Source organism: Bombus vosnesenskii, unplaced genomic scaffold (genome assembly GCF_011952255.1).
Source record: "Bombus vosnesenskii isolate JDL3184/JDL3185 unplaced genomic scaffold, Bvos_JDL3184-5_v1.1 scf7180000013448, whole genome shotgun sequence".
In the NCBI taxonomy this organism is placed as follows: Eukaryota; Metazoa; Arthropoda; class Insecta; order Hymenoptera; family Apidae; genus Bombus; species Bombus vosnesenskii.
This window is the reverse complement of record NW_022883058.1, coordinates 925268-939094: the sequence shown is the minus strand read 5'-3', so window position 1 is coordinate 939094 and position 13827 is coordinate 925268. Positions and strand designations below refer to the sequence as shown.

At 38.1% G+C, this 13827-nt stretch overlaps 2 protein-coding genes across 5 annotated transcripts; one reads left to right on the top strand and one right to left on the bottom strand.

Annotated features, from left to right (window-relative positions):
- The first annotated feature begins 701 nt into the window (after window positions 1-701).
- On the top strand, window positions 702-6753 carry LOC117238314 (protein henna). 2 transcript variants are annotated; one of them, XM_033503147.1, is made up of 9 exons: window positions 702-785; window positions 1236-1331; window positions 4003-4131; window positions 4233-4387; window positions 4549-4731; window positions 4800-4996; window positions 5184-5446; window positions 5559-5788; window positions 6186-6753. In XM_033503147.1, exons 1-9 carry the CDS (start codon window positions 717-719, stop codon window positions 6346-6348), a joined length of 1485 nt encoding a protein of 494 aa, XP_033359038.1. In that variant the 5' UTR covers window positions 702-716; the 3' UTR covers window positions 6349-6753. The 2 variants fall into 2 exon arrangements, with proteins under 2 accessions (XP_033359038.1, XP_033359039.1); XM_033503148.1 differs by lacking the exons at window positions 702-785; window positions 1236-1331 and adding an exon at window positions 3379-3535.
- On the bottom strand, window positions 6560-13515 carry LOC117238312 (circadian locomoter output cycles protein kaput). 3 transcript variants are annotated; one of them, XM_033503144.1, is made up of 12 exons: window positions 12963-13515; window positions 11417-11473; window positions 11184-11332; window positions 10974-11059; window positions 10487-10691; window positions 10297-10392; window positions 10132-10207; window positions 9700-9938; window positions 9388-9626; window positions 8845-9270; window positions 8545-8718; window positions 6560-8414 (listed from the first exon to the last, which is right to left on the bottom strand). In XM_033503144.1, exons 1-12 carry the CDS (start codon window positions 13001-13003, stop codon window positions 7992-7994), a joined length of 2211 nt encoding a protein of 736 aa, XP_033359035.1. In that variant the 5' UTR covers window positions 13004-13515; the 3' UTR covers window positions 6560-7991. The 3 variants fall into 3 exon arrangements, with proteins under 3 accessions (XP_033359035.1, XP_033359034.1, XP_033359036.1); XM_033503143.1 differs by having other exon boundaries at window positions 10974-11065; window positions 12963-13514; XM_033503145.1 differs by having other exon boundaries at window positions 10974-11065; window positions 11417-11461; window positions 12963-13511.
- Window positions 13516-13827: the final 312 nt, after the last annotated feature.

The following is a 13827-nucleotide window of genomic DNA, read 5'->3' as shown; positions in this document are numbered from 1 at the left end:
GAGTAGTAAAGCATCGCTACATCTCAAGTGGGCCGAACTAACGTACGTGTTGATTCGTTCTCTATAGCGTTTTGACTCGCTTAATTGGAAATTCGTTTCTATTTTAACTAGAAATCTTTGGAGAGAAGACAAGTTTCTTCCATGCTCTTGCGATCGAACACAATTTTTCACAGATACTAACGTTTTAACGAGTTTCTTGCCTTTCTTGGAGCAAAGATCATACTCGAATTATCATCATTTTGTTGCTCTACCAATATTAAAATCTTCGCTATATTACGACAGGGTTAATAACTCTCGCGCATCCCCACGTGACTTATTATCGCTAAGACACAGTATGAGGGTCAAACGTTGATAACAGCACGTCCAATCAAATTATTTGGGCGTTCGTTGGCGTCTATTGGCGTTCATATTTGGTAAACAGTTACTCGGGCTCGATTACATTGCCGCGATTTGATTATTATTAATCGTATTAAGAATGGACGAACGACGTTAAACAGCGGTAGAAGCTTCAAGAAGAGCTATTTGCTTCGGAAAATTTTTCATTTTATTGTATTTTCCGATTTCGCTTAACAACGATATATCTGTGAGCGACCTTATCGTAAATTTTGTGGAACGTAACTGGTTAGTTTTACACTATTTCTTCTACGAAATTGTGATTCGATTCGTAAATTTTAATGAATGAGAGAATGTAACTTTCTCTGCTCCACGTTGTCTCGATGATATCTACTGCGCGATATATCGCGCATTTTAAAGTCGATGGAAACGAATGGCCGAGTGTTCATCTTGTATGTATTGCAACGACAAATTGCTGATCATTACAAATCATTTTTATGCGACTAGAAAGATCACGCTCCCGACTTATCATCTTTTTGCGTCTTTTATTCTCTTGATATTACAATAAAATTAAAATAAACGTTTTACTTTAACTTTAGGCTGTTACATTTTTGCACGTTCATCAATATCGTGAAAAGTAGGGATAGCGATATTAAATCACTCACAGACATTACTCGAGACGTTTCAATCTGTTCAACCAAGACATCGTGTGTTTTGATCGTTTAAAATTCACCTTTGTTATATTGGTATTTATTCGCTGCTTTATTCTCATGATCGAATATTTCATATATAAACCTGTAGCGGCATCTCATTAAAACAGACCAGCTCGACGAGACACGAACCAGTCCTATCAAGACGCTCGTCTCGAGAAAATCGTGGCACTATTTTAATTCTTCTCGCAGCCTCATACCGTCGATCGTGACATGTACGCGAAAGCTATTGCAAAATCTCGACCGATGTCTCAAAATGACACGTGCGATTCTTCGATCCTTGACAAGGTAAGGGAAAATTTACGAAAAGGTAACATTGAGAACAGAATGAAAATCTTAGCTTTGACGTATCGTAAGGAAGTAAATGAATTAGCACGATAACGAAGTACATAAACATTTTATTCTGTGTATCGTCAGCTTTATCCTTAAAAGATGAATTTTCTTCGGAATTTGCCCAACGTCGTTGAAACGTAAACTGAAACGAAACGGAGAAACTTCGGTAAGAAATTAATTGTCACTACGTATACATCGTAAGTGATTATAGTTCTTATCGATTTTAGTTCTTATCGATAGCAATTTAATAATACATTTTGACAATGTTCTGTTAATACGGTGAAAAATTTAACAATACATTTTTTGTCTCGCTAATTTACTTTCATTTCAAATCACCTCGACATTCGATATAATTCTCGATTGTACATTCACGAAATTCGCAACCTTCGACTACAATCGCGTAATTATTTGTTGTTGAGATTTTTAATTATGCGATTATCACAATGCACTCGAGACCAGTTTCGCTCTAAATTGCGTTTTACGTTCACGGCCAATTCAGAAAACCCGTTTAAGCGAGCAAGAAAGGAAAACGTTGATACAGTTTCTGAAGTACGATTCGAATAAATCGCAAGAGAACTTGTACGTCACCTATGTTTATACGCATTGCATTGTTGTTACACTACTATCTGTATCGTCATTATGGTAATATTCATAATAATATTTATTTTCTTAAGAACAGCTAAATGTTTATAAGCCCCCCTCTTTGTAATTTAAGCTTAATCTAACATGAATCTAAACATTTGCATAAACATGCAATTATTATGTAACTGAACTATAACATCATAGAAACCTTGAAGCAGCTATTATATATGTATATCAGTATATCGTGAATTATAATACACGAATGCGCGTATTTTATTTGTCACGATACTTGATCCAGAGTAACAAAATAAGTTCGTAATTCATTTTCATTTACATGACAATTTACATATATCGTTGAACGATTTTCACTAATTAAGCAGTGTCGATTATAATCCTGCTATGTAAATAATGATTCACTTTGCAACACGGCGATAAAATATTTATTACGTATATATATATATATATATATATATATATATATATATATATATATTTTAGCGAGAGAACGAGTTTACACGCTTTTTGTACAAGTTCTTTTCCAGTAAATTTTTCTTCTAACAAGTAAATTATATAATTATTAACAAGTACAATTATTATATAATTGTTTAAGTCTGCGTGCTGGCATGCACAAATCATCGATTTGTAATCGGACATTTCCCAAAGCTCTGAGAAATTAATCATATGTGAACATCAGATTATAGATAATTCTGTTAATAACATGCTTGATTAAAAGTACAGTAATTTGTAGATACAACTACTTACCTCGTACATTCTTGTTCAAATTTGATTATCGACCTTTAAACGTTTCGAAAAATACACGATACGCTTTTACGGAAAAACGAAGTTGTCGAAGTCGAATCGCTCGTTTCAAAGTATTCTCTGCGAAACCAACTCTCCGATTTGTCCAAGAGAAATCCGAACGGCGAAAAATTACGCCATTTACTTTCACTTCTTTTTCTTCTCCTTTAATTTTATCATAAAGTAACGAAAATAATTTCCTCCATCGTCTACCAAAGTCAAACGTTGCAAGGAGGACACGTATTGTATGTTTCCTCGATCACGAAACGACCAACAGTGATGACTGTTGACGACTTCGCATCGCATTCTTTGCATTGTTTGTCGAGCAAAAAGTTTCGACCAGTGAAATCAGCCTTGACATCTAGCAATCCTTCGTCATGGTCAGCATGATGCAAAAATAACGAAAAATTGCACTATAACAGGTTGTATTATTTTCATCAGCCAATTTTCCTAGAAAATTTAATCGATTATCACGAATTTCATTCTTCCTGACAATGTAACGAGTCCAAAGTCAAGGAACGAGCTATCGGGAAAATTACAAGGCCTATTTCTTTCTTGTAAAATGCCCAAGATGGTTCGAGAAATCAGGAACGATAGTTAAAAAAGTAGGGGGAAGGGGAAATTGTCGGTGAATGTATAAGTACCTGTGACGGATTAATGGAGCGTAGTTTCTGCAAACGTGTCTCAGGACGATAAGTCGTAACATGGTTTACGAGGAAAAAACTTTACCTCCGTTCACCTGCAAGAATCACTCTCAAGTCTTGCTAGCGATGCACGATGTAAGGACTCACTTTTGCATAAGGATTCTTTAATTTAGAAGTTTCCTTTCTTTTTCTTTCTCTTCTTTTTTTTTTTTGCGAAACGTTCTTCCCGACCTTTTTAATCTCATTACACCGGTATACGATTTTTATTTTTACAGCTATGCTTCGTAGATTATTTGTACTCGGAACAATCGGACTTGCTCGATGTGACTTAGAAACTATTTTCAGTATTAAATTTGACAATTAATACGGTTGTAACATATCCTTCTTTCAATATACCTTTTTCCATATTACGTATCTATGGAAGAATTTGAAAACAAGTTCGGTTTATAATCGCCTCCTCTCGGAAATATATTTAGCCGATGAGATATCTTCATTAACATAACTGTTAAATTTAAAATTGATATTTCGGGACAAGCGAATTTTTATGCGGTCACGTAAACGATCGGACTACGCATCTTTAACGATATTACTATTTTCAAAAGCCTACGCTGATGCATGGGGGAAACTACATCAAAGAAGGTAAGGACTCGGCAAAGAGCACCTGCCTGATCTTTTCACTCAAAGAAGAGGACTCCGTCGGAGCGTTGAGCAAATATCTTAAACTTTTCGCTGTAAGTACCATCAGTGTCGTCCATTAGCGAGAAATACATCGAGTATCATCGTAGAAATTAGATTTTTTTCGCAATAATTTCAACTTTGATTTCATTCGCAGGAACACAAGGTTAATCTGTCGCATATAGAATCCAGAAGCTCCCTCCGTCGAGCGAATATGTACGAGTTTATGGTGGAATGCGTGCCTGGCGGAGACCTTGGAACAGTGATTGAAAAACTGCGGCAACAATGCAGCTACTTCTCGATCATTTCTAGGTGAATGTTTAATAATGAAGAAGGATTTTTGAATATCTTTTTACACATAAAATAATCTTACGTATTTTACGAATCATAAATATTTGAGAACTAACATTTTACAGAATTCTTTCATTTTTAGGCAGATGTCCTTTAATTTTCAATGTTATTCATATTTATAGAAATCACAAAGATAACATGGGAACCGTACCATGGTTTCCAAGAAGAATCAGAGATCTGGACAAGTTTGCCAATCAAATTCTCTCGTATGGAGCGGAATTGGACAGCGATCATCCTGGATTCACGGATTCTGTTTATCGACAAAGGCGCAAATACTTTGCAGATTTGGCGTTCAATTACAAATAGTGAGTCCTATTGCAGGAAATGAAAAATATATATAGACATACGTAACGCTACTCTTATATTTTCCTAGTGGTCAACCGATACCAAGGGTGGAGTATACCAAAGAAGAAATCGAAACGTGGGGTGTAGTTTTTAGAAACTTAACGAAGCTTTATCCAAAGTATGCCTGCAAGGAACATAATCACGTGTTTCCTTTGCTGATCGAAAATTGTGGCTACAGAGAGGACAATATTCCACAATTGGAGGACATATCAAACTTTTTAAAAGGTATTAGTCGTTTTATTCAACCTGATAGACGATAGTAATATCTTTTATTTCCAATTTTGAGATACTGAATTTCTACGATATTCGTGAAACAACATAAAATAACAGCAATGAGATTTGTGTATTTTCACCTGTCGTTATTATCAGCTGTTCTTCTTAATTTTTCCGATATTCTTAAATATCTGCATAGATTGCACCGGTTTCACTCTTCGACCTGTGGCTGGCCTTCTATCTTCGCGTGACTTCCTAGCTGGTCTGGCTTTCAGAGTATTTCACTGCACGCAGTACATTAGGCACGGTAGTAAACCATTGTACACGCCTGAACCTGACATTTGTCACGAAGTACTGGGTCACGTTCCCTTGTTCGCTGATCCGTCATTCGCACAATTTTGTCAAGTCGTTGGCTTGGCGTCTCTCGGGTCTCCCGACGAGTACATTGAAAAATTAGCTACGGTAATTTCGAAAGATTTCCTTTCATTCGCTATTTATTCGTAGTTCTTTATCCGATTATCCATTTCGTAGGCTATGTCGTAAACGAAAAGAGAACATGTAAAATTTGTTGCAGTGCTTCTGGTTTACGGTCGAGTACGGCCTGTGCCAACAAAATGGCGAGCTAAAGGCATACGGTGCTGGATTGCTTTCGTCTTTCGGCGAACTCGAGTATTGTTTGAGCGACAAACCAGAATTGCGTCCTTTCGAACCAGCAAAGACAGCGTTGCAAAAGTATCCGATAACCGACTACCAGCCTGTCTATTACGTTGCCGAGAACTTCGAGGACGCCAAACAGAAAATGATGTAAAGTTGACCGATCTAAGTTTTCAGCATGCTTATCGTCTTATCGCGAATGAAAGAAAGATTTTTATTTATTATGAAAACTTTTCATCTTCGGAGTTGCGTCAAATTTATCGTTAGTCAACGATGCACGCGATTTAAAAGTATGCATGCAATTATATAATCGCGCAACATAACGATTCGTGTAACTTTCATCTCTATTACGCCACAGAATTACGAGAATCCATAGTTTCTTGCCTCTTACTGCGTATAATGACTTTTAACTTATGCGATCGGCCATTCTAAACAATAAATTGCTATAAATACAGTATAAGGGAGGGAGAATCGGTAGTTCTTCCTTCCACTCTCTTTTTATCGAATTATCGATCGAACGATTATTCTATTCTATTTTTGTTCGCAGTAAATTCACAGAGAGTATACCGAGGAAGTTTGGAGTGAGATACGACCCGTATACCCAGAGCATTAGCATAATCGACAGCAAGCATCAAATCGAGGATCTTGTGCACAACGTGAATCAAGAAGTACAAATTTTGATGGACGCTTTAAGAAAATTGAGGCAATAAAATTTTCACGTAATCTTATCGATTAATCACGTTACATATAGTAGGTATTTAACAATGCGAAACTGTTTATACGATGAAATAAAATAAAACAGCAAGAAGAGATGAAATACTTTCGGATTTAGTCCATTTCGAGGGAAATTGTTTTTCAACCTGAAATGAAAATGAAACGATTAATGACTCGAAGACGAACCATATGACCACGATAATCTCGCTGTTTTTAGGAACCTTTATTTGCACGTTGAATATGTATATAATTCTCAAATTTTTATACCATAATTTACAATCATACGTGAGAAAAGTTATTGTCTTAATATGTAATAGCCTGCAGATACGTTTATCGGGATTCGGCTAATTCATCGGAATGTATATGAATCCTATGTTTCAATAAATATATGTATAATACGTATAATATGTATACATACATATGTATAATCCATCTAACACGATCATGATCGTAAAATATATCGATTTCGATGCCATACACACGGGTATAATACACGTTGTTTCTCTATAGACACGTACATTTACAAATAGCTTATTATCGTGATACATTTACAACAAAATATATTATTGTACTTTCCTTTTTTCGCCTTCTTAACCATGTATATATACAAGGTAAATTTGTTGTATTAGACGCCAGTGTTTTTCTAACAAGCGGTAGGTTCGTGAGAGAAATAGGACACGCGTTTTCTGTTTGTTTTTCTTTCGTCGTAAAACCTATCGTTTACGAAAAAAAAAGACGCTGAGAATTCGTAACAAAAATACCTTGTATACATACATATGTAAATATACCCTGTTTTTTTTTTTTAAATTCGGTTCTCTTTAGTTTCTATGTGGTCCGGTGAATAACAAAAATAATTCTCAAACTTTATCGTCCGAGATGCACATGTATTTTGAACACAAAGCGTTCGATCAGAGTTCCAAGTAATTTTACCTGTGTTTTGTACTTTTTCAAATCAATCAAACGACTATTCTTTTGTCATTATCCGACTCAAAGAGTCAGTTCACGCATACGCTGTCACCGAGTGGATAAACTTTATACAGAATTTTTACACATATGTATATACGTCGTGGGAGATACAAAATGGCCCCTTAAACTTCGAGGGATAAATGTCGACGTTTCGGAGAATTATCTCGTGTCGATCGTAAATAAATAACGAAGGAGTTTTGCAGCGATTCTTTAGTATGGTACTTTCTACATAAATTGAACAAATATAGACGATATGCAAGAGAATTTTGACACTCGAGAATGTGCCACAACGATAAAAAGTACCATAGATCTGAATTCTTTACCTTTTCTTTAGCACAAAAAATCTCTCATTTTGGTCGAATTTTTGCTCGATCAAAGCAAACAGAGGTTCTCATCATCTGCGTTATAATTTGCGTTACAAACACGATGTCGCTTCTTACACGGAATATCTTTTGTACATACATCTCACATTTGTATAAAAATACGAAATCCTTCGTGTCTCGTTTCTGCGCGAGACGCGAACGGAATAGCATGACGCGTTTCGATTCGCGACGATATCCGTTCCATCTTTGACGAATCCCCGATCAAATTTCTTTTCAACTTCAAATATCAGTTCCTTAACCGAAGAATTTCAACGGAGATCCCCGATAGAGAATCAAAGAAAGGGACTTTTTCAATTTTGCGACGATCTCTGTTGTTGATTCGCGGATGGCTCTATCTCGTTATACAGTATGTCCGCTTGATGTGGACACATTTGGAAAGGCACGAGATCCGGTGGGTTGCCATTTTGTCGCGTTGGTGCTTGCTGTTGAGACTGTTGCTGCTGATGTTGCAGCTGCTGGTGCTGCTGCTGTTGCGTTTGGATCATCGTACCTACGTTACCTTGCGCTGTAGTCGACATCGTTGGCACTGGACTGACCGTCAATGGATGAGAGAACAACTCTGTAGGCACGATTGGCACTGGAACGGTAATCGGTAAAGGAAGAACGTTTACTCCTTGAACGTTACTAGACGTTGGCAACTGAACGTTCGTATTGTTCGTATTGCACCTATTCATCTGTTGACACGTATTCGCAGTATTGTACGGCATGCCCGTCTAAAAAAGTATTTGTGATTTACAAAACAAATGATGTGAATCATGATTTGACCCATCGATGATGGCTTAGCGTACTTGCATGAAAATATCTAATCGTAGAAAACATCAACGTGCTTATAAAAATACTTACATTGAGCAACGGCGATAAAATACCGTATCTAGCGATGAACAACTGTTCCGACACTCTTCGTAACTCTTCTTGCTGATGCACTATTAATTGTTGCAGTTCTTCGTGTTTCCGTTGCAGCTCGTCTTGAATTTGATTCTGTGCTGGTGTCATCACGATATCTTGCTGATGTAACATCTACAAATACGCAGATACTTATGTACGATACGCTGTATCCTCAGCAGCGTTTCAACGACAAACTGATTTCATAAAAATATATTGGCTGCGTTTCAATTTCGAACAACCTAATAATCGTTGCTTTACCTCGTGTGTTGGCAATGTGGATATAATTGGCGCGGCAGGAGTTACGAAGCCTGTGCTAACCACAGGTTGCAAATTAACAGTCGTGTACTGCGCCTGTTCCATAAAGTTGATGCAACTTTGATCAACCTCTAACAAAGATTGTTGTTGCGACTGTTGCTGCTGCTGCTGCTGTTGTTGCTGCTGTTGTCTGTTATCGATTTGAGGCATTTGAGTTTTCGACGGCACAGAGCTGTTCGCCGAGGCGCCTTTCGATCGTGAAACGTGCGTTATCTGCGAATGCGGCGAGCTTTGCATAGACGCCGACATCGACGAACTATCGGAGCTCTCCACGTGATGTCGTGGCCGTGTGTTCGACGCTATCGATTTCGACGTTTTCGACGATTTCGCTGGCCATTGTGTCGGAGGCACTGGACGAGACGCGGTCACCTGTAGGAAGATCGCGCACACGTTATTCTACAGAATGTCTGGAATAGTACGATCATGGAATTTAATAGCCACGACATTACGTTCAGGCACGTATAAGATTTACACAAGTAAATTCACCTGCTGTTCCACTGGCATCAAAACATCCTGACTCTGTTCCTTGTTAAAACTTTCCGACTCCTTGCGCAATTCCTTAATCACATCGATGTAACTGACAACGTAATGCGTGCAGACGATAAATTCAGGCTTCGAATTCCACTGATTGTACGTGATATAAAATCTAGTTTGCAACCATATCCATTGTTGCCCCTTCGTGAGGAATCTGTAGTAACAGGAGGTTCCTTCACCCTTCTGCATCACTACCAATAAATTTCTCATAATTTCAAACTCATCGTTTTTTCGCGATATTTACTGCCTTTATCGGATACATACGTGATTCGTGGCAAGTAACCACCTTGTCCAAGTCGTCCACGTGATAATAATCATATCCAGACGTGCCTAACACCTCGAATGGCAAATATCCGATAATAGGCGGCGCTCGATGATCCAGAAATAGGAATTTCCACTCGAGGCTATGTCGCGAAGTGAATTCCGATTTTGTGTTATCCATCACCGATAATTCGCGAATCAACTGTGGCGTCTGGAGGCGTCCTGTACCCACGAAAACTAATCTAAGAGAACACAAACGAGTTTATTGCGACGGTTCGATAGATCACATGTTTGCACGTGCTTTCCATTCGTGCAGTTCTTTCATTCCAAATCTGTTGATAACGTATTGACTAGCGACAACGATACAGTTAAATCGAAAGCAAATAAATGTACACGGGTGTTTTACTTATGTCTTATCTTATTAAATGAAATTACTTCGTATCTATTCCACTAGTATTGCTGAATTTCGTGTTCGGAAGCAAGTTATCCGCGTCTGTATCGACGTCAGAACCTGTAAGCAAATAGGTAAACGTAAATGTTTAGATATCTGTATATATATATACGTATATTATATTATTATATGTATATATAATTACGTACGAAAATATCCGACAAATTGCACAAGCTCGTATATTGGGTTTTCTTGAACATTTATGCCTCCTCTTTTGATATGACAGGAAAAAGATATTTTCTCCTCTGTAAATATGCATAACGATTTTAACACATTTACCGATGTACTATACTCGATGTCCTTTTTCTTCCAAAAGATGTATTTCTTAAAAAATAGTACCCTGTTTAATGTTTCGTTGGTCTTTTGTGATTGCAGGATTCAGAAGTACGTTGTAGAGAGGAGATTGATCCTCTTGATAAGTGATATCGTAGATCGTCGTGTTCTCCAGTTCGTTCGGAAGATACCCGAGAAGAGACGTGACGCTTTCAGACACATAATAAATGCGCCCGCTTGAAGAAAATACCATTATAAAACCGTCCAGAGCCTAAGAAACGTCGTTTGTGTTTTTATTGGTAAAATCTTTAGTCGGGTCATATCGATCGTGCTACTTTCAGTAACATCTTTATAAGCTTGAGTTCGTTGCGAAATCGAACGAAGATAGTATATCGCAGAAGTTGTTCGTTTCTTTCTCTATGCGACAAATTACAACGACACGAGTTAAAGAGTTTGACGATCTCAACCTTATAACCAACAGCGACACTGTTTCGAATCGATGACTATACACTCGATAGAAGAATATGTACGTTTCATTACACGATAATCGTACCTCTAATATGAGATGCGTAAATTCTTCGTTGGACAAGAAGGACGGTTTCCAATCTTCTTGAATCTCGTGTACCCTCGATCTGACAGCTATTTCTACGGCATTTTCAAGCTCGAAATTAATAATATTCGCAATTAAACGTAATCATTGAAAGAAGAAGAGAGTAAGAGCGTAAAACGAGTTAAATTATTCGAATTATTAAACGATGCGTACCGTTGTGATTTTTTAAAAACAAAATGGTGGACTTCAGTACTGTGGATTTATCCATTTTCCTCGTATTCGAGCTGACCATGCTACCAAGTTCGTTCACGAGCATATTGAACTGATCTCTCCGTTTCTTTTCGCTCAGATTTCGTGATTTTCTAAGGCGGTAAAACATTCTACGGTTAGTTTGCCACCTTCGGAGGCGTTGCACGAAGCAATAACGTTTCTAATTGAACTCTTACCGTTTCGTGTCATCCTTCTCGTCAACGTCATCGTCCATCGTATCACTGGACAGGAAGCTCATGAATATATTAAGAAAAAATATTATAAATTTATGAAGCATCGGTGTTACCAATGTTGCTACCATTGTAACATTAGCATTATCGTCGGTATTAATATACCCGAACGTATTTTTCCGATATAAATTTCTTTCTTATCGATTAAAAGAAGAAAGAGGAATAGGAAATATTATTTGCTCCTTGGTTACTATGTATTTCGTTGAATAGATTTATTTAGATTCGGACGTAGAATTATCCGATGGTTATGATATCGTAATTATTTGATATCGCAGATTTAGAATTGAAGTTAGAAATGTAGGATATGTAGAATATAATAATCGTAAAATTAGATTATCAGCATCGGGTGTCGAGAGAGGAAGAAGATAATTTGAAACGCATCTGTTTGTGATTTTCTCACTCGGCACAGGGATACTACACGTGCATTACAATAAAATCAATACCACGAACTGCTTATTGTGTAACAGGTTTGGCAATCGATATTGGTTAGAATAACGTTATTTCACGAGATTGCCGGACATCTAATACATCGTCAAACGTGTATCTCGAGAAATATTATTTACTTTCGTGTTAAATCGTTCAGTCGATATTTTAAAATTACTAATTCGTCTATAAATCACAAAAAGAATTTACAAAGCATAATACATTAAAACAGAAACCATGTTTCTGACGCGGCATTATATCGACCAGGTAAATTAAATATTTAATAATTAAATATTTATTGTCAACGGCAAGACGTTAACAGAGGACAACGAAGTTACCGTGAGTTCATGTAGGAATGCATCATCGCGAAGACTAAATATCGAAATTAATAGGAAACGATGCATCAAACGAAATATATATATTCTAAGGAATCGAACAGAGAAGCTACAAAGTATAATTCCCTAAAAAAATTCGGAGCGATACAAAATAATAGTCGTTGATTCGAGTGTAGGAATATCGGCGCGCGAGTGCATCGATCAGAACACGTTACGCGTCCCTGGCGATCAGACGTCTGCGAGCGATCGTCGGACGACCAACGCAACGTAGTGTACAGCACCAAGCTCAACCTTATCGATTGTATAAATCGCGGCACAATCGTTGATAATCAAGTTGCGGCATCGATCTACCGGTCGCGCGCTGCACGCAGTGTTAATCGTGCCACGATAACAACGGCGAAGACAACGAATCGTAAATATCGATTCGCGGTATCGATCGATGGAACGTTCAACGGAGCACAGTAGATCGTGCCAGTCCTGACCAGACGATCGCACCGCTCCTAACAATCAGCGAAATAAAAATCATCTGCGTCCAAACAAATGACAAACGATATCAACAGATCGGTGACTATCGAATTTCGTCGTAATAGATCGACAGGGCTGACGTGCTTTTCCATCGTTCGTTAAATTTTCCAATTTTCATCGTTCACGTTTATTGAATTTCCAGACGGTCGATAAACAGTATCGTTGTTATTATTCGTTGAACGATGTGCTAATAGTCGCGTGTCACTTACTCGGATTGTCTGGAGGATCGCCCTCGTGAATAACTCGCCATGTAACTTGACGTATGTGCGCTGTCACGTCCGTGTATGCGTGTTGTCGCGGACACGCCGTCGATCAGTAGCCTCAGATCTTGCGATCCTCGTTCTCTCGAGGTTTCCCCTGTTGACGAGTATTCGTCGACCACGTAGAATTCACAAGCTCGGGGTGCCACTTCCGCGGCAAGCGCCGACACATTTTTCGAACGACACGCGCCAACAGACGGGTCACTGGTTAGCGCGCCAGCAAAATCCGTCGATGAAGCCTCTAACGATCGCACGAGATAGCTTACGGTGCATGCACGTATGTACGTGCGACGCTTACGTACGACTTCGCAATGGAAGGTCTCTCGTTGCACCGTCTGAAGTTGTACGCGCTCAATTCTGCGGGGCTCTAATACCGAGAACACGGCTGCGAACTCACGATGGCAGAACGCATGCTCGGATTTGAAAACAGAAATGGCAGTGACACTGCGTGCTTCGTTCGTCAAATTCCACCGTTGCACGATTTTCTTCTCTAACGTTCGTAGAATCTCCCAATATTCTTTTCCGATGTTCGCCGAGTTTATAGATATGGTTTTCCAGTTTATAAATATATAGCGTACCGAGATTAGCTTAAACAGCTATTACTTGGATTAATAAGAAGTTCAAACGATAAAAAACGAAAGCATAGTTTTATAGGCGAATACTATTCGATCGGACTGATCGATCGAAAGCTCGTTACAGACAGATATATTCTAGTGACGTAAAATTCTTTACCGACGCTCATCTATGTATTCTTACGTAACGTTCTACGTTGCTGACACAATAACATTTCAAACTTTATGCATCGATATATATT